Source organism: Leptopilina boulardi, unplaced genomic scaffold, assembly GCF_019393585.1.
Source record: "Leptopilina boulardi isolate dan_hultmark-lab unplaced genomic scaffold, ZJU_Lbou_2.1 LbouV2_48, whole genome shotgun sequence".
In the NCBI taxonomy this organism is placed as follows: Eukaryota; Metazoa; Arthropoda; class Insecta; order Hymenoptera; family Figitidae; genus Leptopilina; species Leptopilina boulardi.
This window is the reverse complement of record NW_026137992.1, coordinates 370,546-398,416: the sequence shown is the minus strand read 5'-3', so window position 1 is coordinate 398,416 and position 27,871 is coordinate 370,546. Positions and strand designations below refer to the sequence as shown.

Here is a 27,871-nt window from a genome sequence, read left to right as displayed (position 1 = left end):
AAAATTATTAATTTGTACAAGATTTCCTATCACCTTTCATTTAAGGATTGTTTTTACCCCTAAAAGCAAAAAATGACCTGATCTAGCAAAACGGCCAGACACAGGTATCTTTTTTTTGGTCCTAGTTTCTGAAAATCATTGATTTTTTCGTGTGTGAAAAATCGTGTCGGACGGTGAAATAAATAGTTATTTGACATAAATATTAAATAACAAAAAAATCTTTTCTGATAACACGAAGAAGGACATTAGAAATAAAAAACATGTTTCAAAAAGAAAGTCGATCTATAAAGTTAAAAATCCTAAATGATCCGCAACATTTCATAAGCCATGATACGAAATTCTGTTGAACCCAAAGCCAGTGATATACACATATATATACTACAACCCTCAGGTTTTCCGTGTTTGCACTTAAGGGCTAAGTCGTAAACTTTTGTTGGATTTAAGTTTCGCTCTGAAACTTGAATTGAAGAACCCCTAACAAAAGAGAGCCAAGGGAGTGCAACGATTCACACCACTTGGCTTCAGTTTCCAAGAGAAATCAAAAAAACATCGAATATAGAATAAGATTAAGAAAAAGAATATATAAACTTAAAAAAAAGAAGATTTATAACATTAAGTTACAATTACAAAATTAAGAATATTTATTTTCTTCTGAAATAAAATCTGAATTTAATACTAGTACAGTATAAATTTATTCTGTAGTAACATTTTATTTGGGTTAAATAAACTCTCTTTCCTACGTGAGAAAATTGTAGACCATAAATTTGTAACAACGATAAAGTCGTGATAAATTTAAATGAAAATAATGTAATTTTCGTTATACAGTTTTGCTGACAATTTTTTTTTTTTTTTTTTTAATACATTTATTTTTTATGTGCATTAAATTTTTTTTTCATTACATTACAAGCAGGTGTAAACCTTGAGTTGTAAAATGTTGTTTTAAAAAAAAAAAATGCAAATTAACTTGAAATAGACTTAAAAAAATTATATTTTTGAATTTCCCGATGCAATGATTTTCTATAAAGAGAATGCGAAAAAGAAGTGGAAAAAATAGAAAAATCTAATAAACAGACAGTAAAAATGTTTTTTCAAGTGTCATTCATACCTGAAATGTATCCTGTGTAAGAGATTATTTTGCTTGCAGCATCTCTGAGGACATTAAGCGCCTTTCGAGCACGCAAAGCACAATATGCTGACTACGCGACACGCAAAACATAGAATCATTTGATTGCTACTCAATTGCATAACGAATAATATTAACGCACAATCATGTCAATCATTAATAATTAATATTCTATACACATAAATATGTCTATGCGCATGTGGTGCTTTATAGAAATAAATTTTTAATTAGAAATTAAATAATAGAAAATATTATTTGGAATACAATTTTTAAATTAAAAAGTATTTTAAAATAATTTAAATAATAGAATTTTGAATAATTAACAATAGAACCATATTTATTGACAAATAAACAAACATTATTTATTCAAAATAATTTTTTTTATAACTGATTGAAAAAATGTTTTTTTACTAATTTAAAAAAAGGTGAGAAATATTTTAAAAATGAATAATTTTCTTCTTACTTCATAAAATCATGATCGTGAATAATGTAGGCATGTACTTCTGGACATTAAATAATAATAAATGAGGAAAGGAATTTTGAAAAAAAAAATCGTCCTTACACTGTTTGAACTTGAGGGTTTAAAAGAAAGGTGTTTTGTATGTTTATACAATTATGCAACAGAAGACATTTTGCGAAATATAATTTACAAAAATAGTGCAAACAACGATCTATCACTATATTAATTTAGCCCCCCCCCTCATGGAAAAGGTATAAAATGTATATGTGTACTTTTTTTTAAATAAAAGGCATAAGTAACAAATATTTTCAGAATTGAGAAAAAAGCGTGTTTTGTGCCAATACATTTTTACAAACTTGAAATTTTCACTTTGCTTTTCTAATTTTTTGACAATGAAAGCTGTCGAAAGTGTAAATAGTCTCAAAGCTTAATACCATATGTGTAGGTCACGTGATGTAAATTCGTCGGGCCACTTTTCTCCTAAAATACTGGAATTGAATTGAGGTGGAATTTTGTAGAGAAGTTCTAGAATATAATGAGGATGGAATGTGATGTACGAAATTTACCAAAATTGTGGGATGAAAATTGACGTGACAGTTTCGATTATCTAACAATTTTCAACTATTTGATAGTAATTCAAAAAAAAAAAAAAAAAAAAAAAGATTTCCACACCTCATCATTTATTTTAGAATCACAAAATTTCAACTCAATTTTTAGTACTTTACAAGAAAAAATGGAAGAAAAAATAAACGAAGTTTAGTTAATAAATTTTTGTATTTTCATGTTATTTAAAAAATGTTATTGTGTCTTTAGAAATAAAGAAAATACTTAGACTAAATAAGCAAGTGCTACTTTAAGGTAAGTCGCTGACTTGTTGAGTGGCTAAGTCAACTTGACCGGGTCATAGGTCACCGTCTATCCACTCTGATACAACTTTGTGTTATTCTATTTTGTATATAAATAGTACAATTATTTTTAATAATTTATTTTTATATTTTTACTTTTTTTTCCTTTTTTTTTGTTTTTTTTTTAAGGCTGTTACTTTAACAGTTGTATATGTAAAATAAATGTTTTCCATTTCAGGAAGTGTAATCGGTGACTCTAATTATCTAACAGTCCAAGACAGCCGTCTAAATGTTCGTGACAATGGGAAGTCTATTCGCACGAGGGTAATGAGGGTAAAATGTCAGAGCCAGAGAAATGCTCTCATAAGTTGACAATTTATTTAGAGTTGTGAAAATGTAAAATACAATATTCTTGTTGAAATTGATCCTAAGAGTATGGTTTATTATTAATTTTTTTCCATATGAAAAATTTTCTTTTTTCTTCTAAATATTTTTTTAGAATTACTAAAAAAAATTTTCTTAACTTATTTTTGAGTTTGAAAAAAAATTGATTGACTAATAAATTAAAAGAAAAAAAATTTAATATATATGGAAAAAAAGAGAAAATTACCAAAAAATTTGTTTACATTGCCTGAATGTATTACTAATCTAGATTAGTCTGTGGTAGAAGACTGTGGACACAATTTGGCTTTGTAAACCTTTCAGTGAACCGACTGTAATCAGTAAAGGCTTTTCTATAAATTTTCTGTAATTATTTTTCTTCCTCCTGCATACAAGTTCAGGCAAATACGGGTACTAATCTAAATTGACTGTATAGTTAAATGTTTTATTTAAAAACGTCTATTATAGAATATACAAAAAAAAAAAAAATTGCCTCTCCATTTGAAAAAATTCTTTCAATCCTGGAAATATTTTCTTATAATTTATATTTTAAATTAAAAATGAAAATATTTGTAAGTTGATTTGAAATTTTTCCAATTTCAAGATTGATTTAAAAAAAAGTTTCTTTTACTCTTTTCAGAGTTTTTATTCCCACAGAGAAGTAACTGACTTTGGTGATGTGTTACTGGTTGGTATACAGAGAAAAAGTGGCACATTTGTCAGGCTGAAGTTTGGAGATGACGTATACCAGCTAAAGCTAGACCAAAACTTACTTCGATATTGGTAGACAGCAGTTATATAAAAAAAAAAGATCGACGGCAAATATTGGCTCAAAATTTAGGACAATCGAAAACATTGACAAGTTTCCCACATATTGACGACAATCAATATTTAAACCCTACAATTGGTAGAAAAAAATTATAATATTTTTATAAATATACTCAAAAACACTAAATTCTTTTTTTTACAACGAATTACTTTATTTTAAATGATTTTAATTTTTATTCAATAAATGTGATTAATTTTTTTAAAATTACATAATTGATGATATTTTTTTTGAAAAGAAAAATTACACGTCTTCAAGCTGATCTATTTCCCATAACGAATAAGGAACGTGAACAGAAAATTGATGAATTGATAAAGGAACAGGAAGGTATGACTAAATGGAAGAAATATTGCAGCAAAAAAAAATTAAACGAGAGAATAATGGAAAAGTATGCATTTTAAGTGAGAGAGTTAAATTTTACAGAAACGAGAAAAAAAAAATTCCAAAAACTGTTTTTTAATTAAAACTAATTTTAATTTTAAAAAATTGGAAAAAAAATCAGAAATTTTTTTTTTTTATAAAAATACTTTTTTAATTAAAATAACAAAAATACAGGTATAACTATTTTAAAAAAGTATTTGACTATCGAAATGATGAGTTCTTTTTTTCTCAAGTAAAATCTCAAATTTTCTTCTGAATTTTTACCAACAGTTTATGTCAATTATAAATGAATGGACGAGATAAAAGTTTCTTTCACATTTTTAGTACTACTTGCATCGTTCATGCATATTTAAACTTTTTCTCTGCTTCCGGAAACAGAACAGTGGTTTTCCGTATAGAATTTTGTGTACTAAATGTATGAATTTACGTAACCACTTTCATTAGTTACCTTAGGAAAAAAAAAAAAATTTTTTCTTTTTATTTCTAGAGTTTTTTTTTTAACATCTCTGATGTTTAAACAAGACCAAATACAATTCTTTTTGAAAAAGGAATTAATTTGAATAAAATAATGTACAAATATAAATTTCAAACAATTTTTGTTCTCGTTTATTTATATATGATTTCGTTAAGTGATTACTGAACTCAAATAATGAAAACGTTGATCACAATGTTTTCTTTTGCATTCAACGTCTACTAATTAATTAAATCTATTGTTTAGATGACTGACGTTATTTATCCAAGTTTTATTATTATTTTCCTCTTGTGAAAACTAATTACTATTTCAAAAAAATATTTCATTAAGAAAACTAATTATTTTCTTTATTAAGTACACTCTAGGAGAAATTTTTCTTATAAAGATTTCAAAATGACTTTTTAAAGGATTTTAAAATATGTGCCAAAGTGTTTTGATTTTGATTCAAAATCACAAAATTTATTTCTTTAAAAAAATTCATGACTTTTGAATTTTTTTTTAACAAAATTTAATGTTTAGTGGTAATAGCTGGATAAATTTTAAATTTAGTTTAGCAAATTTTTTTGTCAAGATAAATATGATTAGACTTGCCTCTATCACGGGGAAATTTTCAGCGCGAGAAGGGTTTCAGCTGTATGTCAGAGCATTAATTATAACGTTATCGCAACTCATCCGTTTCTGGCAGGGATGGATGCAAGAGATTACTGAAGAGAGGCGTCACGTAATGTTTGTTGGATAATATAATACGCGTCAAACGTAAAAGCAACTCTCAAATTTGGTGTCTGGATTGCATATATATATATATCATCAGCAATATTCTGTTAAGATTAATTTACTCGATTAGAAAAAAAAAAAAAATTTTTTTGAATATAATATATTTTTAATTTTCAAAATAGAAGACCACAATGTTTTCAAAGATTCCTAATAAAGCATGTAGAAAAATTAATACAAGTAAAATTATTAAAAATATAAATGAATCACATAAAATAAAGGAAACAAAAAAAAATAATATTTACGAACATAATTATCGACACATAACATTTTTTTTTATTTTTCCTTTATTCAAAATATATTGAATTTACTTTTAAAAGAAAATTCGAATAAAAATATATTTACACCATTAAATTTATAAAAAAATGATAACTGTAAAAAAAATTAATTCAATAATTTTAAAAAGATAATTTGTAATATGAAATTAATTATTATGGAACAGTTTAATTGAATTAGAGAATTATCTATATAGATCAGAACCCAATTATAAAAAAAAAATTGAATTTGAAAATTGTATATTTTTCATTAACTCTCATTTCCCGTTGACATCATTAAAAATAATTATTTCTCAGTAAAATTATTATTTTTAATATTTATTAATTTTGTTACAAAAAATGTCAAGTTAATTATTTCTTTAACGAATAATTCAATTGAATATTAAATAGTCATATTTTCATTTAGACAGAGACATTTTTAAATTGATTGACATTATTTCCACCAATATTTAATATATTCACTTCGTAAGAATAAATATTTCGTTTAATTAAAATCATGGATTTAACGTTTCACTTCCATTTTCAAATAACAATATTTAATTTAATTCAATAATAATTAGAGATATATATATTCCTTTTTTCAGATTTTATACCTTTCCCACGTGCTTTAAGAGCTATATATATAAAGCTCCAGGGATGGGACAACCATATATATATGTATGAATAGGTAATTAAACCTATATGGTGAAATATTTTAACTTTAATAATAGAACGTCCAAACAAGATTCAGTCTTTTCTGTCAAAAAGATTTCTGGACGTTCTATCAATTAAATTTTTTAATTTTGAAGCTCATTTAATGAAGAAAATAAATGAGTTTAAATCGTATTGATAAAGAAAATTAAAATTTTTTTGCCTTTTTTTACGAATTTGTATATTATATATTAATTTGGAAATTTTATTTTCATGCAAATTATATATAAAATACGATCCCATTTTCAAAAGTATTGTCTTAATAGTATTTGTAATAAAAGTTCGTCATTTCGAGGATTACCATATTTTTAATTTAATTAAAATTTTATATTACTTCTAATAATTTATTACTACAACTAATATATATATATATAATAGCAAATATTTTTTCTGATAATTTTACAAAAGTACCAAGTTATAAAACTTTTAAAAAAAGCTTTTAAAAATTATACATTAATTTTTTTTTAATTTTTACTCGTAATGACGTAAAAAAGAATATATTTTTCTTTTGGAAAATAATCAACTAACTAAAAAAAGTTTAAAATTATTACATCCTTAATTTTCGCTTATACATTCTTTCATTTATTCGGAATGGCAAAAAAATTTGCTTAATTTAAAATGCAGAAATATTTTTCTAATGAATTAACAAGAAAACTGTATTTACGAATAATAATGGATGAAGAATGATTCCTCGAAATGACAAAACCCTGAGCTTCGTTATTAATATTGAAAATTAATTTAGATGGTTAGTTTTTTTTTAAGTAATATATGTAACAGTTATGATAGAAGAAACAAACAACATAAAATGACATGAACGACGAACGTCAATGAAATACTGTCAATACAGATTATAAAACGGACACAGTCAAAGAGAAACAGGTAGATATAGATATATATATAATATGAATCATAATTATATTTATAATGCCATATCCAACAGCTTTAACGCACGAACGAAAAACGTCAGATATCTGTATCACTCTGGCATTCCTAAGAACTTGGCAAATCAATCAAACGTCAATTCGTTCCGACAAAATTTCGGCACCTTGAAACCATCATAAGTCCAGGAGCCTAACTTCAAAACACAGGTCTGTATGTCGTATGGAAAGAATTCAACGTCGATGGTGCAGGAAGATTTATAAACAGCTGGTGGCTGCCAAACGACCAATCCAGAAAAGTACACTGTCGCCTTTGTCATCAATGTCACCTCGTAATTTCCATCAGCGCTGCAAACACCGAAGAAACAACCCCAACGTGATCACGATTGGTCCTGAAAAGACGAAGGGATGCTGCCGCTTATTTTTCCCGGGGCCAATTTTTTTATTTATTTAATTTCGATTTTTTTCTTTATACAAATTTATACTTTTTCTCAAAAAAAAAAAAAATTCTTTCATAATAACACCTAGTTCTCTATTCAAATTAGTTCAACATTTTATTGTCACGAAATGGGGACGCAAGTAAGGCGAAAAAGTATTTTTTACATACCTGACAGAAAATATCTTTTTATTAATTTTTTCTTTAAACGATCGATATACAGAAAGTTTCCGTAACGTCAATTGAATATAATTACGAATCGGATTTAACATCTTCAAAATGGAGGATTCAATATGGCTGACGATTTTTTTAGAAATTGATCGAATTCGTCTGAAACTAATGCATTTGACATCAATTTTCAGAAATTCAAAATGTCGGATCCAATATGGCGGTCTTTTTTTGTTAAATTTCATCACATTTGCTTCACACTCATTACTCAGGGGTTTTCAGTGTCTCTGATTGAAGTAGGTGAAACATACTCCTTTGGAAAAATTTCCCGAGTTCACCTGAATTAAAAATCAACACTAAAGTAGTTTAAAAATTGTTTAAATCCTATACAAATAAAACAATCGATATTTAAACAATCTTTTAATATTAATTCATACTTAAAGGATAAAAATAAAAGTTTAAAATGATTTCATAAAATTTTTATACAATGAATAATAAAAATGTGGTTAAAATAATTTTATGAAAATATTTAGTCATACCAAATATTTAGTTATTCATGACGTTTCGAAATTCCTCTGTACATCAAATATAGAGTGATATTATTTTCTATAAAATGTTGCGTTTAATAAGCCATCAGGAGATGTAAAATATTCTGTTCACCTCATAATTCTTCGTTGAAATTTAAAGCTCACAATATTATTTATATAAATTTGTGTGATAATATTTTTATATATCACACTTTTACTCTATAAGGAAACTTATTTTGAAATAGCTAAAAAAAAACTGAACGATGATATTATATTTATTTTGTAAATTAGTTTATTAAATTTTAAATATATTTGAAATATAAAATGTGAGTAATTTTCTAGGATGCTTACAAAATTTTAATAGTTACAAAAAACTATTTTTTTCATAATTTGAAAATACATGAAAATTTTATTTCATAACAGGGCAAAAATGTGATAGGTCAGAAAGGGACGCATGAATATTCCCTTGATTAGACTTGACGGAATTTTTGTGGTGTCAAATTAAAAATTATCAAATTTACATTCAGTAGAATTTTAAAAAAGAGATTTTATAATAAGCCCAATTTTAATAATGAAAAATTTCTATTTAACAAAATTCTGATTTTGTAGAATTTCTATATTACTGAACTTAGATAAAGCAGATTTTCTAATATATCGAATTTTCAAATAATACAATTTCCATTTAACAAAATTGATATAGGGTAAGTGTACTAATTACGGCGAGTGCACCAATTACGGCGCGTTCATAAAAAATAACTATTATTATTATTATATTTAATATAACTGTTGCCAAATGATTAAAAAAATTATTTTAATCTTTTTTTGATACAAATACTTATAAAGATGCACATTTAAAAAAATTATTAATTTAATTATTCGAGATCAAATTTTTTTCGGCGCCGCAATTGAAACATTTTTAAGATTTCCATTGGCTCCAATTTCGGCGGGCAAAGTATCTTGAAAATACACGTAATTTTGGTCACCGAAATTGATACACCGAAACTGATACAAACGCGCCGCAATAGAAAATTACGGTATTAGTTTTAATTTCTCATATTTGTTTAAATAATCGATTTTTATAGAGCTAAATTTTTTTTTAATATCTTAATAACATAAGCTTTTAGTTTAATAAGTCTTAAATTGAGTTTATAAAATAGAAATGTCGAATTTTCTATTTCAAAGGTGCTTTGACTCGAATCGCGCCGCAATTAGTACATTTACCCTATAGAAAAATTTTCATAAAAAAAAGTTTTTATTTATCAGAATTGTTCTTTTGTCGAATTTCTATTTATCCGAATATTCAATTAAAAAGTATTTTTATTTACAGAATTTCCAACTAAATGAATTTTTATATACCAAAATTCTCATTTAACAAAAGTTTTATTCAAAAAATGTCTATACAACCTAATTTTTATTTAATAGTATTGTCATTTAACAGAAATTCTTTTTAGACAAATTTTTGAGACAGAGAATTTCTAATTCACCAATACTTTATTTGACCGAAGTTTCACTTATCCGAATTTTCATTAGACAGAAATGTTAAAATGTCGAATTTCTATTTGATAGAACTTTCATATATCAGATTGTCCACTTGGTATACAAATTTCAGCGGGAGTTTTAAATTCAACCAATCAAAAATTATTAAGAAAATTTTGATTGGTTGAATTTAATTTGTATACCAAGTGGACAATCTGATATATGAAAGTTCTATCAAATAGAAATTCGACATTTTAACATTTCTGTCTAATGAAAATTCGGATAAGTGAAACTTCGGTCAAATAAAGTATTGGTGAATTAGAAATTCTCTGTCTCAAAAATTTGTCTAAAAAGAATTTCTGTTAAATGACAATACTATTAAATAAAAATTAGGTTGTATAGACATTTTTTGAATAAAACTTTTGTTAAATGAGAATTTTGGTATATAAAAATTCATTTAGTTGGAAATTCTGTAAATAAAAATACTTTTTAATTGAATATTCGGATAAATAGAAATTCGACAAAAGAACAATTCTGATAAATAAAAACTTTTTTTTATGAAAATTTTTCTATATATCAATTTTGTTAAATGGAAATTGTATTATTTGAAAATTCGATATATTAGAAAATCTGCTTTATCTAAATTCAGTTAAATAAAAATTCTATACAAAATCAGAATTTTGTTAAATAAAAATTTGTTGTTATTAAAATTGGGCTCATTATAAAATCTCTTTTTTTAAATTTTACTAAATGTAAATTTGATAATTTTTAATTTGACACTACAAAAATTCCGTCAAGTCTAATGAAGGGAATATTCATGCGTCCCGTCAGAAATAGCTTAGAAAATTATATTTTAAAAATATAATAGATTAAAATCAGTTAGTTTTAATTAATTAAAAAAAAAAAAATTTTTAAAATGCAATCAACCTGAAATAGAATTCATCTTGTGTATATTTGGTGTTATCAAGAATGAAAGAATGAAAAGATTTATTTTCCGACAGCATCCCTTCTACAAGCGAGGTCTTCGATGCTCAAATCACATTACCATTAATTATTAACTGACAAATTCTGCAAATAGCTTGAAAATTTGTCAAAAAAAAAACAAAAAATATTTAGAAAATTAAAAAAAAAATTTTGATAACTCATTTAACAATGTCGTGCGTTGACACCGAGCTGCAAAATCCTCGCTAAGACACGTATATTTATATATATAGATAAATTTGCTCTCTGACACTAATCTAAACTTAGAAACTATTCTGCTCCGAAACAAGGTTCATTATTGAGCAATAACGATCGTTGTTTCGGTCAGTTGTCGTGCTGAATCTCAACTAACTAGCATGCAAGTTTACCTTGAAGCCATCGTAGGTCCACGAACCAAACTTCAGGACACATGTTTGCTCGTCGAAGGGGAAGTACTCCACATCAATTTCACAGGATGACTTATAAATGGCGGGCGGCTTCCACTCAACCAGTCCTTCGTGGTAGATGGTGGCCTTCGTGGCCAAGGTCACCTCGAAGTTTCCGTCCGCGCTGCGAGCGAGCACATTAGTGGTTCTGGGCGCTGCGGCGGTCGAGCTTACTTTGTACTTCCGATTCAATGTTAAGCCCATTTTTTGTTTTTGTTTAAACTTTTATTTTATTATAGGCACACAACCCTTATTTATAAATCAGGTTTTTTTTTTTTTTTTTGTTTTTCAAAAATTTACTTTAAAGCAAAAAAGAGTGAGAGAAAAATTAATTCTCGCGTTTATTACTCTTCGATTGCTCCGTGAAATTTATAAGCATTGTACATCGTTTTATTGTTTTCTTTTCTTTTTTTTTTAGAAAAAAAATTTCTTTCTATTTTTCACGCTGTTTTAGGAATTATTTTTAAAGTTAAAAAAAAGATTGGGCTACTCAGATAGAAGTTAGTCCATTCGAACTTTTGTACAAGTTAGTTAGTTAAACATATATATATAGAGAGACTGGAAAGTCTAAAAATAATCTGAGCAGTTTAACTCGACAGAATTGTTTAAGTTCCCTTGTAAATATATCTATTAAGCTCCTAAAGAGAAACTCTTGTTAAAATTGAAACAAGAATTTTGTTTCAAAAACTGGTCAGTCACTATAAATTAAAAAAAATTAAATTTCTTTTAAAATAACTGATCCAAATGTGAAAGAATAATGATCCAATGAAAGAAAAACTTTCCAAATGTTGCGAATATTATTTTTATATAAATAATATACAATTTTTATAATATTTATTAATTGAAAAATTTAAGTTTATATTTAATATGTATCATATTTTCCTATTGCTCTTATTTCAATCTATAAACCGACTAGGAGAGAATGTAAAACTTTTTTTTGGACAATTGTTTACTCTTCTTTTTTATCGACATGTTAAAAAATAAAAAAAGAATTTCTATTTTTATCAACTAAAGTTCCGATTATCATGCAATAAAAACCGATTACATTTCTGATTTTAGCAAATTTTCATTACTCGACTTTTTTTTGTTGATAATAATGTTAGAAAAAGCTTAAATTCATTTTGGAATCTTCCCTTTAAAAAGAGAGATAAGGGAACTTAAAAAACAACTGAATATTTTTTTTTAACTTTCTTGATCTCTTTTTAAAGAAGAGTTTTGGAAGATTTATTACACGTGAATTTAAAATTTTTTCCCTAACCTCATTTAATGCGTACGTAACAAATCCAAGTTTTATTACACAACTTCAGTGAGGTAATAAAAATTTGTTAAAGTCAGAAATTTAATCGTAATTTCTAATAACTCGGCTTTTTATTTAATAAAATCGTCTAATTTACGAATAATTTTTAAAAAAACTGATTTTTTGAAATATTGTGATAAATTACTATTATCGATCAGATATAGCATGATTTGTATAATTATTAATGTAAAAAAAAATATTAAAAATTCCTTAATTTCAAACAATGTACAGATAGTCGGATTTTATTTATACAGATAGATATATGTACTAATCGCAAGGGAATTGAGACGACTCATCATCCATTCAATTGCAAAACTTGGAGGTGAGGTGTAGGTAGTAGGAACAATGTGAAGTGATTGTATTGCCTTTGAGTTCACGTATTAACCCCAAGAGCTTTAACGGAACTGCGTTGAATTTCAGTAAATCTTTCAATGTATTTGAAAGCGTTTGCTAAACTCCAATGATAAGTTTGAGATATGTACAAATTTTTATAAACTATCAGATTTTTAATGCATCATAACTAATTACTGTATAATAATATTAATAATAATATTAATAATAATAATATAATAATAACAAATATAATACAAATAATGACGAATATTTTAAGCATTCAAATTAGTAAAAAAAATCTTCTCTTCTTCTTATACGTAAAACAAGAAAAATACGATCAAAAGAAGTAACATAAAAAATGGATAATTTTATTTTCTGTTTATAAAGAGAAGAGGTAATAAAAAAATAAATCCTGATTCTTGACTTTAATCTTGGAAATAAGGTCGGATTCTAAAATAGAAACTGATCTTCCGCAAGTCTTTATTGTATCATAAAAATTCTAGCATTTGCAAAGCATCAATTGATTAAACTATTAAACAAGAGCTTTAAATAACGCATTTATTTAAAAACTATGTACCTAAATCTAGTATATAAAAGGAATATTCCATTTTGACACAAAAAAATACGATTGATAAAAATCAATATTTTTTAATCAAACTAAGTAAAAAAAAATTATCAGGTTAAAATTGAGAAAAATCAATAGATCTTCCACATGACAAAAAATATATTTAGATTGCATAGTATATTAAGCAAACATATATCACTAGATTAAAAAATGCCAGTTTGCAAAAAAATCCATGTATACCATTTTTGTATATTAGAGTGTATCATACCGAATATAATTCTACATATATATGAAGTCTTTTTAAAATAGGCCGGCCAATATAGAATGAAACTTGATGATAGAAAAAAAAAAGGTAAATAAACGCGCCGATTGCGAATATGTATTGCTGTGGGACTGAAAAGAGTGATGGCAAAAGAGGAAGTTGCACATATGTCCGTTAAAAGGGAAAAGTGAAAATTTCAATTTCAATTGATTCTCATCGAAGCATCCTCAGCTTCTCATATGCACGGCATGATGTCGACAACCCTTGGCGCATTGCAATTTGCATATCCTCCGTTCTCTCTATATCGTACTATTTCTCAGTACAAATGCGGAATCGCAATTTCCTGGCATGTGAATTTCCATTGACGCCTATATATATATAAGCGATGAATATTTTCACGTGAAACAAAGATAGGACAACTTACAATCAACCTCCTGCTAAATCAACGTTTGCCTCAAGGGGAAGTCCTAGTTTTTATTTTAAACGCATTGATTTATTGAGAATTTATAAATAAATACACGTCTTAAGAAAAAGAAGAAGGCGTCGATTTTACGGACAAGAGAATGTTGGTAAAATACATTTTCTTGCAAAAAGAGAAAAAAAAAATTGTTATGTGATATACTAAGATTTTTTTTTTTTTAAATGAACCTTGGAAGATTTATTAACATTTTTCTTTCTCGTGTAGGAAGAATTGTTTTTCCAAAATTTTATAAACTTGATTTTTTATGCATCTTTATGAAAAAAAATTATACAAACTTCTAGCAAGTCTGACTGAAGATTTACTTGTACTACTGAAAAAATTGTGCAAACTATTTGAAAGTCTGACTAACAGTTTCCTTGTTCTACTAACAAAGTTATACATATGTTTAAAATGTCTGACTAAAGATTTACTTATACTACTGATAAAAATTATATAAATTTTAAGAAGCCTGACTAAATATTTACTCGTACTACTGAAAAATTATATAAATATTTAGAAAGTGTGACTTAAACTCCTGTTACTGAGAAATTATACAAATATTTAAAAAGCCTGATTGGAAATTTACTTATACTACTGATAAAATTACAAATAAAGAAAGTCTGACTAAATATTTACTCGCACTACTGAAAATTTTTTACAAATGTTTAAAACAAATGATCATAAAGCCTGACCATAGATTTACTTATACTAGTGACAAAATTATACATATTTTAAAAAGTCTGACTATAGATTTACTTATACTACTTATAGACTTGAAAATAGGAAAATCTCACTTACTCTCTAAATCTGAATTAGTAAAAATGTTTACTAATTTAAATTAGTGACTCACTTTTTGCTTTAGAATTAGTTAAAAGTTACTAATAATTAGTAAAATTTTACTAATTGAGAAGCAAAAAGTGAGTTACTAATTGAAATTAGTGAATATTTTTACTAATTCAGATTTAGAGAGTAACATTTACTCGTACTACTGAAAAATTAGACAAACTTTTATGTTTTATATAAGTTTGACTAAATATTTACCAGTACTACTGAAAAATTAAATAAATTGTTTAGAAAGTCTGACTGCATATTTACTTGTACTACTAATGAAATTACAAAAAGTAGAATATAAATCTAAATATGGACTATATAGTGTTTCTGCCAAAATTATATAAATGTTTAAAACATTTATATAATTATATTTAATTATATTAATTATCCTCATTATAAATATTCTTAAAAATAAATAATCTTTAGAACCATTTTACTTTATGAAAAATAATTTTACGAAAAAAATGATATTTAAGCTTTTTATGTTCTTTATTAACTTTTTTTCGCCCTTTCCCATTTTTATAGCAACGACAGAAGTTTTCTACTCTTATAAAGTTGGAGTACAAATAGAAATTGTAAAACTTTAACCTATGTAGCCTTTTTCCATTTTTTTTTCTAGTCTAATAAATAGGTGCACGAGAAGATTGTGACGAGAGTATAACAAGATTTGTGTCGGCTGATGGTACAAGAAAAGGTGTAGTATGGGTTAAGTGAAATTGAAGTTTGGCTCGCTGATGAAAACGGTGGGCGATATTTGAGGCCTTCTGGCACTTTTCGACGATAGTTTTCTTCTCTTTTAATCCCAAAAGATATCAGTGTTATATATATATATATATATAAAAAGGTCAGTGTACCTGTTATATATAGTTATATAGTTCTATATATAGGATGGTTCTATATAGTTCTATAAAAGAAGTTCTATATATAAAAGTATCTCACATTCGTTAAGGAAAAAGGGTATGGTTACTTTGAAAATTCGAAAGAAGAGAATAAGAATGAGAAAAGTGAGGGAAAAAAAAAAATGCTTGGAGTGAGGTCTCCATGAAATCCGCTAAATAAATTGCTTTGCGCTTCAGAGGAAGTTTTCTATCGGCCAAGATGATTTATGGAGGCCACCCTCATTCTCTCCTCTACTTTTCCTGGATTTAAAGAAAATCTGTTCTACCCGTGTGCGGTGTTCAGTGTTCATGGCAATGATTTCAGATTCAAGTCAGACATTTTTATTAAAAAAAAATATATATATATTCTTTTTTTCCTGTGAAACAATAGTTTTAATTCGCTCCAAAAATTAATTTTCAAGACAGACAATTTAGAGGCAATTTTTTGTTTTATGAAATTATTTTATAAAAATTTAAAATACATTTTTATTCATAAACTTGTTTTACAGTAGAGAATTTGAGCTTTTAATGTAATCTATTCATTCGCAGAAAATATGATGGAAGTTATTTTAGAAGAACGTCAAGTTTAAGAACATGAAGCTGTCGGATGAAATAAGAAACATCAAAGTGCAAAGTATTTTGGGTTAAATAAAAAAGGAACAAAAAATTGTGTTACTTAAAAGTTTAAATATTTTTTTTTTTAATATTTAACAAATTTATTTTTTATTCTAATTTTACGATTACTGAATTTTTTTTTAATAAACAATATAAATATGTACACTAAAAAAAAAGTTATGAAAGGCTGACTAAATATTTAGTTGTACTACTGAAAATTTACACAAATATTTAGAAAGTGGGACTTATTATTTATTTGTACTACTGACAATGACAAAATTCTACGCATTTCTAATAAGTTTGACTGCGGTCATTTACTTGTACTACTGAGAAAATTTTACAATTTTTAGAGAGTCTGACTAAAGGTTTTCTTGTTCTACTAATAAAATTATGCAAATGTTTGAAAGATCTGACTAAAGATTTACTTTTTGTACAGGTTTTTTTTTTGAATTAACAAGTATTGTGACTGACTACAACTGATTTATACTACTGAGAAAATTTCGAACATTTAGAATGTCTGGCTAAATATTTATTTGAACCACTGAAAAAATTTAGAAGGGTTTAAAAGTATGACTCAAGGTCAAGGTCAAGTCAAGGTCATTTGAAGGTCAAGTCAAGGTTATTCAAGGTCATTTGAAGGTCAAGCCAAGGTCACTCAAGGTCGTTTAAAGGTCAAATCAAGAATGTCTGACTAAATATTTACCAGTATTACTAATAAAATTGCAAACCCGTCCAACTAAATATTTACTTGTACTACTGACAATATTGTAAACGTGTCTAACAAAATATTTACTTGTACTACTGTTGAGTAATACTACTGTGTGATACTACTGAAAAAATTTCAAACATTTAGAATGTCTGGCTAAATATTTATTTTGAACCACTGAAAAAAATTTAGAATTGTTTTAAAAATATGACTCAAGGTCATGTCAAGGTCATTCAATGTCATTTGATGGTCATTCATGGTTATTTGAAGGTCAAGTCAAGGTTACTTATACTACTGCCAAACTTTTACAAACTGTTAAAAAGTTTGTTTAAATACTCCCACTACTGAAAATTTATACACATGTTTAGAAAGTGTGACTTATTATTTACTTATAGTACTGAAAAAATTAAGTGTATGAATTTTTAAAAAGTCTGACTAAATATTTACTTACACTATATACTAAATAAAATTACAAATAGAGAAAGCCTGACTAAATATTTACTCGTACTACTAAAATTTTTTAAAATGTTAATAAAGTCTGACTAGAAATTTTCTTATACTACTGATAAAATTAAACAAATGTTTAAAAAGTTTAAAATTGGTTTAAATACATTTTTTTATAAATTCAGATAAAAATTATTCGTTTTGAAGTGAGTAAATGATCAGTTTCTAGAATAATTACATGAATCTAAATTTAATAATCACATACGTTTGAAAAGTATAAAAGACCCTTTTGCGCATCTCTTCGTTTAAATTCTCATGAATTTATTCAGTAATTCTATTAGCAGCTAATTCTATTAGCTCAAGTTAAATAGCAAGTTAAGAAAAGACTGAAGATAAAGAAACTTGAAGATACTTTGTAATTAAAGATCTTTGTAATTGACTTTTCGTCTCAGAGAAATAACTTTCTTTACTTAAGTTGAACCCATTAAAAGATCTTAATCGAGTTAGATAAAAGGGATTTACTTATTTTGACGAGGATAAGGATAAGGAATTTGTAAAGGTGATTATTTGTATTGTTTTTTTCAGTTTTTTTTTTTTTTTTTTTTTGCCTGCAGTGTAATTATCTTTTGATGCCTGACCATTTTCCTTGAAGAGTTTAGTTGAAGAGTGAGAGAGAAAAAGACAGAAAGAGAGAGAGAGAGAGAGACAAGGGTATCTTGAAGGGAGAAAAGAGTGCACAAAAAGGGAAAAGAGCTTCTCGAAAGAGAGATGAAGTTAAAAGAAAAGCTGACTTTGCAGAGTGCACACTTCACACTACACAATGCGGCGAAAAATTTCATGTCTGTGCCTGATGATACTTTCAGTATAAAATTCACTCTATAAGAATTATAAAAGCCACCAAAATCTACTTCACTTTAAAGAACTTGATGTGTCAAATAAGAACGATTACAATTACTATGTATAAAAAATTAAAAAAAAAAAATTCAAGCAAGTCTGCTATTAAAAAAAAAACTGATTTTTCGTTTAGTTATTTACAAAAACAGAATAGAAAGAAAATAACTAAAATACCAACAGTAAAAAAAAGATTTGATAAAAAAGTTTCATTTGCAGCTAAAATGAAATATTTATAAAAAAAAAATGGGTGCGAAAAGTAGAGTTTAAAATTCAAAATAGCTTTTTATTCTGAATTAATTTGACTTACAATGCGTGGAGGAATCGATAAAGGATAAGATTGGAATTTAGTATCCAAAAGTCAGATTAATCGTTTCTCTATAAAATTTATTGCCTTAGTCGGAGGGCTTTTGTGAGCTTCAAAGTTAATAACACCCATATATATAGTATATGTATACCTTTCGATGGTTTTGGGAAAGCTGAATGTGTACTTTAATGACGAATAGATCCACTGAACGAGTAATTTACATAATTATTATTCGTCAAAAGGAAGTTTATCATGCGTGTTATAGGAAATGCATAGATTTACTAATCCAGATTTGCTTGTGATGTACTCAGGTCCGACGATTCCAAAAGCGTCGACATCGTAGAAACGCTGATACTATCCTCTAAAGCGAAAATTTGAGTTGGTTCATGTTGGAGTTGAGTGCTTCTGAAAATTACACCGCAGATATTGCTATCACTGTTACGTCCACTGCAGACATTTCTCGTCGGGCTATTCTGAACATTGTTCACGATGAGAGATCTGTTAAAATTAATAGCGCTTGCTGATGAATCGTGCAAAAAAAGTTCAAAAAAAAAAAAAGAATTAAACTCCCTTTTTACTTTTATTTATTTTTAAATTTTCTTTTGACAAGAGTTCTCTACAATGAAAACTAGATTTTATTGAATTTTTTTGTAACAAAGCAAGTTTTTCTTTTCCATTTTATAAAATTATTTCTAAATGTTCAACAATTTTTTTTCGTTTTCCTTTTTTAACACATAATAAATTATATATAAAAAATGATTTTTAAAAATATTTGTTTTACGAAAAAGAATCTCAAACTTTAAAAAATATATAAAGAAAGTAAAAAATTTAAATGAGAAATAAATACTACTATATATATATAAAGTGGAAAAAAAATCAAAGGATATACTTTGTATGAGCGACCGGATTATAGGGGCATGTTATATCTTCTGCATCTCTTTCTAAATCTTCTTGAGGCGTTTTCACGATTCTTTCTTCGAGTTTATTTTCAGATTCTTTTTGGTCACAGTGGATTTCATTCGGTTCGAAAGCATCTTTAAAAGACTGTAAAGACGCCATGAATTTCGATTTAATCTTATTGAGACCAGCGCGACAGTCAGCTTCTAAATCAAAGATTTTTTGTTTGTAGTAATTTGAAGTAGACGTCGATGTTGTCCAGAAAATATTCAGGTCGAACGGATCCACTTGTATTTCTTCCGAGATTTTCAAGCATGAGGTGGAATTCGATGTTTGTGTATTCTGAATACGAATAAGGATTTGAAAAAGAGTGAAATATGGTAATTTATAAAAAAAAAAAATATCTTATATCTATTCAAATAGTTTTAATTTTTTTTTCTTTTTTTCAATATTTCTTTTTATTACCAAATATGGAAAAGAACAATTACATTCTCCAGCGCCATAATAGTCAAATTCTTGAAAATTTACGTTTTTATCAAAATCTAAAAGTAATTTGTTATTAATTAGCAAATATTAAAAAAAAAATTATTTTTTACAGAACCTTCTGAAATGGAAAATTCCTCGTCACGACAAATGGTCCAGGAGGTTAATTGGATATCTCGACGTAAATTTAATCTCTCAGCTTGAAGTGCTTCGCGCAAATATCCTAACGTCTCTCGCACTTGATTGATTCGAGTTGTAAGAGTGTCATTGTATTTGGAAGATTCAAGGTGTTGAGAAAGTTTTACGTTACTCCGAATTTCTAAAGCGTCTGTGCTGCACATTTTTTTTTTTCCTTGTATAGATTCCAAATGTCAAACGGAAAGCACTTTTCCACAAGTTTCCACTTGAAGGCAGAAAATATAAATGCGGTGGAATCAGTCTTGAGAATGGAGCTAAAGATCGACGAAAAGGCAATGTCAGCTTTCCTGCATTTCACGATTCACTGTTCATCTTGTTCGTCAACGTTTTCTCAGTGACTCTTCTGCCACAATAAACACGACTGAATAACTCTTCAAAAAAAAAAGAAGAAGAAGAAGTAATCGATTTCCTTGGAAATAGTTTTGCTTTCTATTTTTCACAATATCAGTGAAACTTAAATTTACTCGAGTTTCGGAACTGTAATAAATTGATAACAAAACTTAATTAATTACAGGTTAATATTATTAAAGTGTCATGTTGTTTTTATTTTTCCAATGTGTTTGTCCAACAAAGTGAAGTTATCGATAGTTTCGTATTTCGCTTGCATTTATTTTTAAAATAAAATTGAAAAATAAGAAAAATTTACAATTTATTTTATATTATTATAAATATTATTATTAATATTGTATATATATATATATATATATAAAATACATAGAATTAGTCTGACAATTATTTCATTAATGGGGACCTTTAAAAATTGTAATTCGATTCTCTAAAAACTTTTTTTAAGAATCATTATTGATTTCATAAGAATTGTCACTAACAGGTGGTTAAAAAGTGGCTTGTTTAATAGAGCTCATTGTGTTAATTAAGGCCTGGACCAACCTGCTATTGGAACGTAATCAAGCTCCAATGCTTCGAGGATCTAATGACTCGACTTAATTGTCGTTAACAAGTTAACTAAGGTGTGCGAGTTTGAAGACTATAATAAAGAACTTTCGAATTCTTTTATTAACAAACTAATAAAAATAAATTGCATGTTCCATTCTATATTCTAAAAAAAATTTTAAGAAACCAATTCCGAAATTTAAAAACACAATTACACAACTTTGTCAAAAATGAAAAAAGTAATTAAACAGCATGACTCCATTATTTCTTTACCTTAAAACATCACATATGACCTTCAAAAAACCCTACCAATTGAACCTAAATTGAAAGAGAATAATAACAATCAATTTTATTCTGTTCTTTTAGATAGAATGTTTTCCTGGAAAATGAAGAAATCCCTTACAATGACAAATAAAATTAAACAGCATGACCCAATTATTTTTTACCCTTCAAACAACACATATTACCTTCAAAAAACCCTACTAATTGAACCTAAATTGAAAGAGAATAATAACAATCAATTTTATTCTGTTCTTTTAGATAGAATGTTTTCCTGGAAAATGAAAAAATCCCTTACAAAGTCTAATAAAATTAAACAGCATGTCTCTATTATTTTTTTACCTTAAATCATCACATATGACCTTCAAAAAACCCAACCAATTGAACCTAAATTGCAAGAGAATAAGAACAATCAATTTTATTCCATTTTTTTAGATAGAATGTTTTCCTGGAAAATGAAAAAATCCCTTACAAAGTCAAATAAAATTAAACAGCATATCCCTATTATTTTTTAACCTTCAAACAACACATATGACCTTCAAAAAACCCTACCATTTGAACCTAAATTGCAAGAGAATAAGAACAATCAATTTTATTCTGTTCTTTTAGATAGAATGTTTTCCTGGAAAATGAAGAAATCCCTTACAATGACAAATAAAATTAAACAGCATGACCCAATTATTTTTTACCCTTCAAACAACACATATTACCTTCAAAAAACCCTACTAATTGAACCTAAATTGCAAGAGAATAAGAACAATCAATTTTATTCTGTTCTTTTAGATAGAATGTTTTCCTGGAAAATGAAGAAATCCCTTACAATGACAAATAAAATTAAACAGCATGTCCCTATTATTTTTTAACCTTCAAACAACACATATTACCTTCAAAAAACCCTACTAATTGAACCTAAATTGCAAGAGAATAAAAACAATCGATTTTATTCCATTTTTTTAGATAGAATGTTTTCCTGGAAAATGAAAAAATCCCTTACAATGTCAAATAAAATTAAACAGCATATCCCTATTATTTTTTAACCTTCAAACAACACATATGACCTTCAAAAAACCCTACCAATTGAACCTAAATTGCAAGAGAATAATAACAATCAATTTTATTCTGTTTTTTTAAATAGAATGTTTTCCTGGAAAATGAAGAAATCCCTTACAATAACAAATAAAATTAAACAGCATGTCCCTATTATTTTTTAACCTTTAAACAACACATATTACCTTCAAAAAACCCTACTAATTGAACCTAAATTGTAAGAAAATAAAAACAATCAATTTTATTCCATTTTTTTAGATAGAATGTTTTCCTAGAAAATGAAAAAATCCCTTACAATGTCAAATAAAATTAAACAGCATATCCCTATTATTTTTTAACCTTCAAACAACACATATTACCTTCAAAAAACCCTACTAATTGAACCTAAATTCCAAGAGAATAAGAACAATCAATTTTATTCCATTTTTTTAGATAGAATGTTTTCCTGGAAAATGAAAAAATCCCTTACAAAGTCAAATAAAATTAAACAGTAAGTCTGCATTATTTTTTTTACCTTAAAACATTACATATTACCTTCAAAAACCCTACCAATTGAACCTAAATTGAAAGAAAATAAAAACAATCAATTTTATTCCATTTTTTTAGATAGAATGTTTTCCTGGAAAATAAAAAAATCCCTTTCAAAGTCAAATAAGGTTAATCAGCATGTTTCTATTTTTTTTCTACCTTAAAACAACACATATTACCTTAAAAAAAAACCTACCAATTGAACCTAAATTGCAAGAGAATAAGAACAATCAATTTTATTCTGTTCTTTTAGATAGAATGTTTTCCTGGAAAATGAAAAAATCCCTTACAATGTCAAATAAAATTAAACAGCATATCCCTATTATTTTTTAACCTTCAAACAACACATATGACCTTCAAAAAAACCTACCAATTGAACCTAAATTGCAAGAGAATAAAAACAATCATTTTTATTCCATTTTTTTAGATAGAATGTTTTCCTGGAAAATGAAAAAATCCCTTACAAAGTCAAATAAAATTAAACAGCATATCCCTATTATTTTTTAACCTTCAAACAACACATATTACCTTAAAAAAAAACCTACCAATTGAACCTAATTTGCAAGAAAATATAAACAATCAATTTTATTCCATTTTTTTAGATAGAATGTTTTCCTGGAAAATGAAGAAATCCCTTACAATGACAAATAAAATTAAACAGCATGTCCCTATTATTTTTTAACCTTCAAACAACACATATTACCATCAAAAAACCCTACTAATTGAACCTAAATTGCAAGAGAATAAGAACAATCAATTTTATTTTATTCTTTTAGATAGAATGTTTTCCTGGAAAATGAAAAAATCCCTTACAATGTCAAATAAAATTAAACAGCATATCCCTATTATTTTTTAACCTTCAAACAACACATATGACCTTCAAAAAACCCTACCAATTGAACCTAAATTGCAAGAGAATAATAACAATCAATTTTATTCTGTTTTTTTAGATAGAATGTTTTCCTGGAAAATGAAGAAATCCCTTACAATGACAAATAAAATTAAACAGCATGTACCTATTATTTTTTTATGTTCAAACAACTTGTACTACTAAAAAATTATAAAAATGTTTAAAATGTCTGACTAGAGATTTACTTATACCACTGAAAAGTTATAAAATGTTTCAAATGTCTGACTAAAGATTAACTTATACTATGAAAAATTATAAAATGTTTAAAATGTCTGATTAGATATTTACTATACTACTCATATTACTAAATAAATTCTAAAATAATGAAAGGCTGCCTAAATATTTATTCGTACTACTGAAAAATTAAACAGTTGTTTAGAAAGTATGACTATAGATTTACTTATACTATTATATAATATTATAAATATAAAATACTTTTGAATTATTTTTTAATGAAAATACATATAAAATTTGATAAAAAAAAATCTTTCACAATTTTAAAAATCATTTAAAAGTGTAATTTAATAATTTTCAAAACTATTAAAAAATATTTTACATAAACTTTCAGTAAAATAACTCTTATATAAAAAATAAAATTAAAGAATCTATGTCAATTGCATTTTAAACCTATAATTAATATCTGTTCATTGACAATTTTATATTTCAGCTTTATATAGACTACTCGGAGAAAATCTATATATTAAAAAGATTGACATTTCATTTAAATAACACAAACCGCACTGTCCTGTGTATTAATATTGGAGTATATTCACTTGTCTATTTTATTTTTCAACATTAAATTGCAGAATATTTTTAATGAATGTCAATTTTTTATTGTATTTAATTTCATTAATGTTCCAAAGCTTTTTGAGAAGCGAGCTTTCTCTGTCAGTATTTCAATTTCCTTTACTTGGCCATTACAAGTGTCTCCTCTTTGTGCTCAACTCGTGCAGCTTTGTTCTACACTAAATACTTTTCTGTGAGACGAGATGCTTAATTAAAACGACTAAATCTGAATAAAGTTCAACATGAAGTTTTCGTCTTGTTTCATTTGTATTTAAGAAAGTAAATATTTCAATATTATGCTAACTGGTACTTCGTTAAGGGAAATCTTTTGTTTCTATATAGTTGAAAAGCAACTCAAATAAATTAATGTTTCTATTTACAAAATTAAACTAAATTAATACGGTTCTATTTACAAAATTGAAATAATATGTTTTTATTTACAAAATTCAAATAATATGTTTGCATTTATAATATTCAAATAATATGTTTGCATTTAAAAAATTCAAATATTTAATTTTGGAAAATAATTATTTAAATTTATTAATTAAAAGAAAATGAATTTTTGAATTCTAATCATTTCTATCTTCTTATATAGACAAATGCATTTAGTTCATATTACATATTCTGTAATTATAATTGTTGGTAACTCTGATTATCGTTGTTTATATGTTCTGGAGCACTCTATACGGAATTAATGTAAATGAGTTAACCATATAGTTTACTGAATCAAGCCTCTTGGGATCAATGGACACAAAACAAGATATGATATATATTTACTTTAAACTCATTCCACATATCAATATTATAAAATAGAGTCAATTTTAGATATCGGATTATGCAAATCCATTATGTTGTGCACTGAAGAATTTATTTGATTCAAATAATTGTTTACTTTACTATTATCAAGTAAATTAAATGAACTAAATAATTTTTATTTAAATTAAATAACCTGTATTTGAAACAATAATTTCTGCATTTGAAACAAATATCATTTAATAAATCCTACGTAACCGATTTTTAAAATTAAATTTTTTTCACTGCATGTGCAACAAACTAAATTTAAGTATTTTTATCCAAAAAAAATTTTATTCACAAAATGGAAAAAAAATGTTTTTCCAAGATCGAGCGATAAATCTGAATATATGAGAATATCTCATCGTTTTCGCAAATTCTGCAAACTTTAAAAAATTTGCTTTTGCAAAATTTTATTTTTCTCACTTTTCACAAAAAAATTACATTTTCCAATACATGGATAACTAACACTTAAAATATACGTTATGTGAAATACGCCTATAAGTAGAACATACAGAAAATATTTTTTTTTATAATAATCAAAAATTATTCAGGTATAAAATTGTCCGAATAATTTTTTTAAGTTTATGCTTCATGAATCCATAAAACATTCGCAATAAAATTTACAATGAGATGGGAATGCGCTTTACGATTTTTATACTAAAGCATTTAGTTTTATGTCCCGTATTAAATAATACGATTTTTATGTCTAATGAGATACTTCTTGAGAGCGTATATATAGTGCTATTTACTTTTGTGGGTGAACATCTTTTAGAAATGTATATTTTTTTGAAAAGTCAAAAAGATTTGAAAATTTTCAAAATAATAATAGCTGAGACTCATGTAATAATAAAATAATAATAATAATAGCAATAATAATAAGAATAATAACAGACATAAATGTTATTGGATATTTCACATATAGTGCTGAGACAATTGCATGTCTCGACAGAGGTACTGTGACAGATTCCCTTGATGATTATGGAAACTAACGACTTGTGTAATTTGCTTATGTCACTAAAATCATCTTAACATAGAATATTATATTTAATCTTGAGATTTAATATATACATATATATATATATACGTTCGAATATAAAAAGGTCGATTTTAATCCACATTAAAATATTAATATTTTTCAAAAAAAATAGTAAGAAATATTTAAGTTAGACTATACATAAGTATGATGAAAGATTTTTTCGAGCTCCTTGTGAGACTTGGAAAAAAACCACAAGACAAGTAATAGATTTCCGTAACTCCTGAGGGAAATGAGAAATTAGAAAAATGTCGAGAAACAAGGGCTTTTTTTCCAAGTCCTCTGGGATAACTTGAGAAAACAGGAAAAACAAATAGTCTTCTTACTACGGTTAAAAGGATGTTTTAGATTTACGTTTTTAGGATCTACTAATAGTCAGTTTTATATTAGGATAAAAAAAAATAATCCGAATTATTCTGACAGTTGACGATCACAGAAATAACAATTTACTTAAAAAAAGGGAAGTGAAAAATTATATAAAAGTAAAAAAGAAAAAAGAAAATTATGAATTTAAACCCTATGTTTGATAATATAGACGACCTTTCCAGTTAACGATTCATTTCCCTCGGCGAAAGTGCGGATGCAGAAGGTTTTGGTCGGCTATGCGAGATAAGATTCAAGTAGTAAAAGCACTGTTCGGTAAAACAATGCACATTGCCAACATGTGAGAAGGTATTAAACTTGTGTCAAGTTTTCAAAGACGTTATAAAATTTATATTATTTTCAATTTCAAGTTGAATTTTTATGAAATAATTTCTAATAATTTTTTTTAACATTTATTTTATTTATAAATTAAAAAGAATCGATTCTACTTAACAAAAACATTAAAAAAAATTTACTATAAGTATATCAAATAGTAAAATTGTATACCAAAAAAATTAATGCAAATTGTACTAATTTGAATTAATGGATGAGTTTTCGCTAATTCGGATATTTAGAGAGTAGAGTGTGAATAATTCATATATAAATATATATATAATAGAGAAAAACAAACATAAATAACCATCTCTGCACTTGCATCAGACTAATGCGAGTAAAGTTTCACGAATAGATTTCCATGCAAATATATTTCGGACATTTCATTATACTTCATAATTCAGTAATCGTATAAAGTTGTTTCTAGCTAGTGATTCTGATGGATGCTTTTCTGGCTTATCACTAAACTTGTTTATGCAGACAATTTTGGCTTTTATCAAAAAATATAAAAATTCAGCTTTTATTTTTTGTAAATTTTTATCTAATCATACTTAATTGAGAGAAATATATTAATAGAAATATTAATAAAAAAAAAAGTATTCTTATTAAAAAATTTACGTAATT

General features: G+C 26.1%; 2 protein-coding genes across 4 annotated transcripts in view; both read right to left on the bottom strand.

Annotated features, from left to right (window-relative positions):
* The window catches only part of LOC127289567 (acetylcholine receptor subunit alpha-like), a 104,334-nt gene that overhangs the window by 35,097 nt on the left and 41,366 nt on the right, over nt 1–27,871 (bottom strand). The window contains exon 5 of one of the 2 annotated variants that reach the window (XM_051317558.1): nt 7,270–7,450. In XM_051317558.1, the coding sequence (XP_051173515.1) occupies nt 7,270–7,450 (181 nt within the window). Of the gene's footprint in view, nt 1–7,269; nt 7,451–11,058; nt 11,240–27,871 lie in introns of both variants that reach the window. The other variant, XM_051317557.1, reaches the window with a different exon arrangement.
* LOC127289568 (uncharacterized) lies at nt 18,617–24,883 on the bottom strand. Of its 2 annotated transcripts, XM_051317561.1 has the most exons (6): nt 24,674–24,883; nt 20,203–20,759; nt 20,067–20,143; nt 19,594–19,943; nt 18,987–19,202; nt 18,617–18,908 (listed from the first exon to the last, which is right to left on the bottom strand). In XM_051317561.1, exons 2-6 carry the CDS (start codon nt 20,423–20,425, stop codon nt 18,890–18,892), a joined length of 885 nt encoding a protein of 294 aa, XP_051173518.1. In that variant the 5' UTR covers nt 20,426–20,759; nt 24,674–24,883; the 3' UTR covers nt 18,617–18,889. The 2 variants fall into 2 exon arrangements, with proteins under 2 accessions (XP_051173518.1, XP_051173517.1); XM_051317560.1 differs by lacking the exon at nt 24,674–24,883 and having other exon boundaries at nt 20,203–20,829.

Bases quoted from the DNA above. Each gene is read 5' to 3' on its own strand.
- LOC127289568 (XM_051317561.1), bottom strand. From the start codon at position 20,425: ATGTGCAGCACAGACGCTTTAGAAATTCGGAGTAACGTAAAACTTTCT. The intron at 20,144-20,202 runs GTTCTGTAAAAA...AATTACTTTTAG, and splicing joins GGAATTTTCCATTTCAGAAG to ATTTTGATAAAAACGTAAAT. The intron at 19,203-19,593 runs GTATATCCTTTG...TAATTTTAACAG, and splicing joins AATCCGGTCGCTCATACAAA to ATCTCTCATCGTGAACAATG.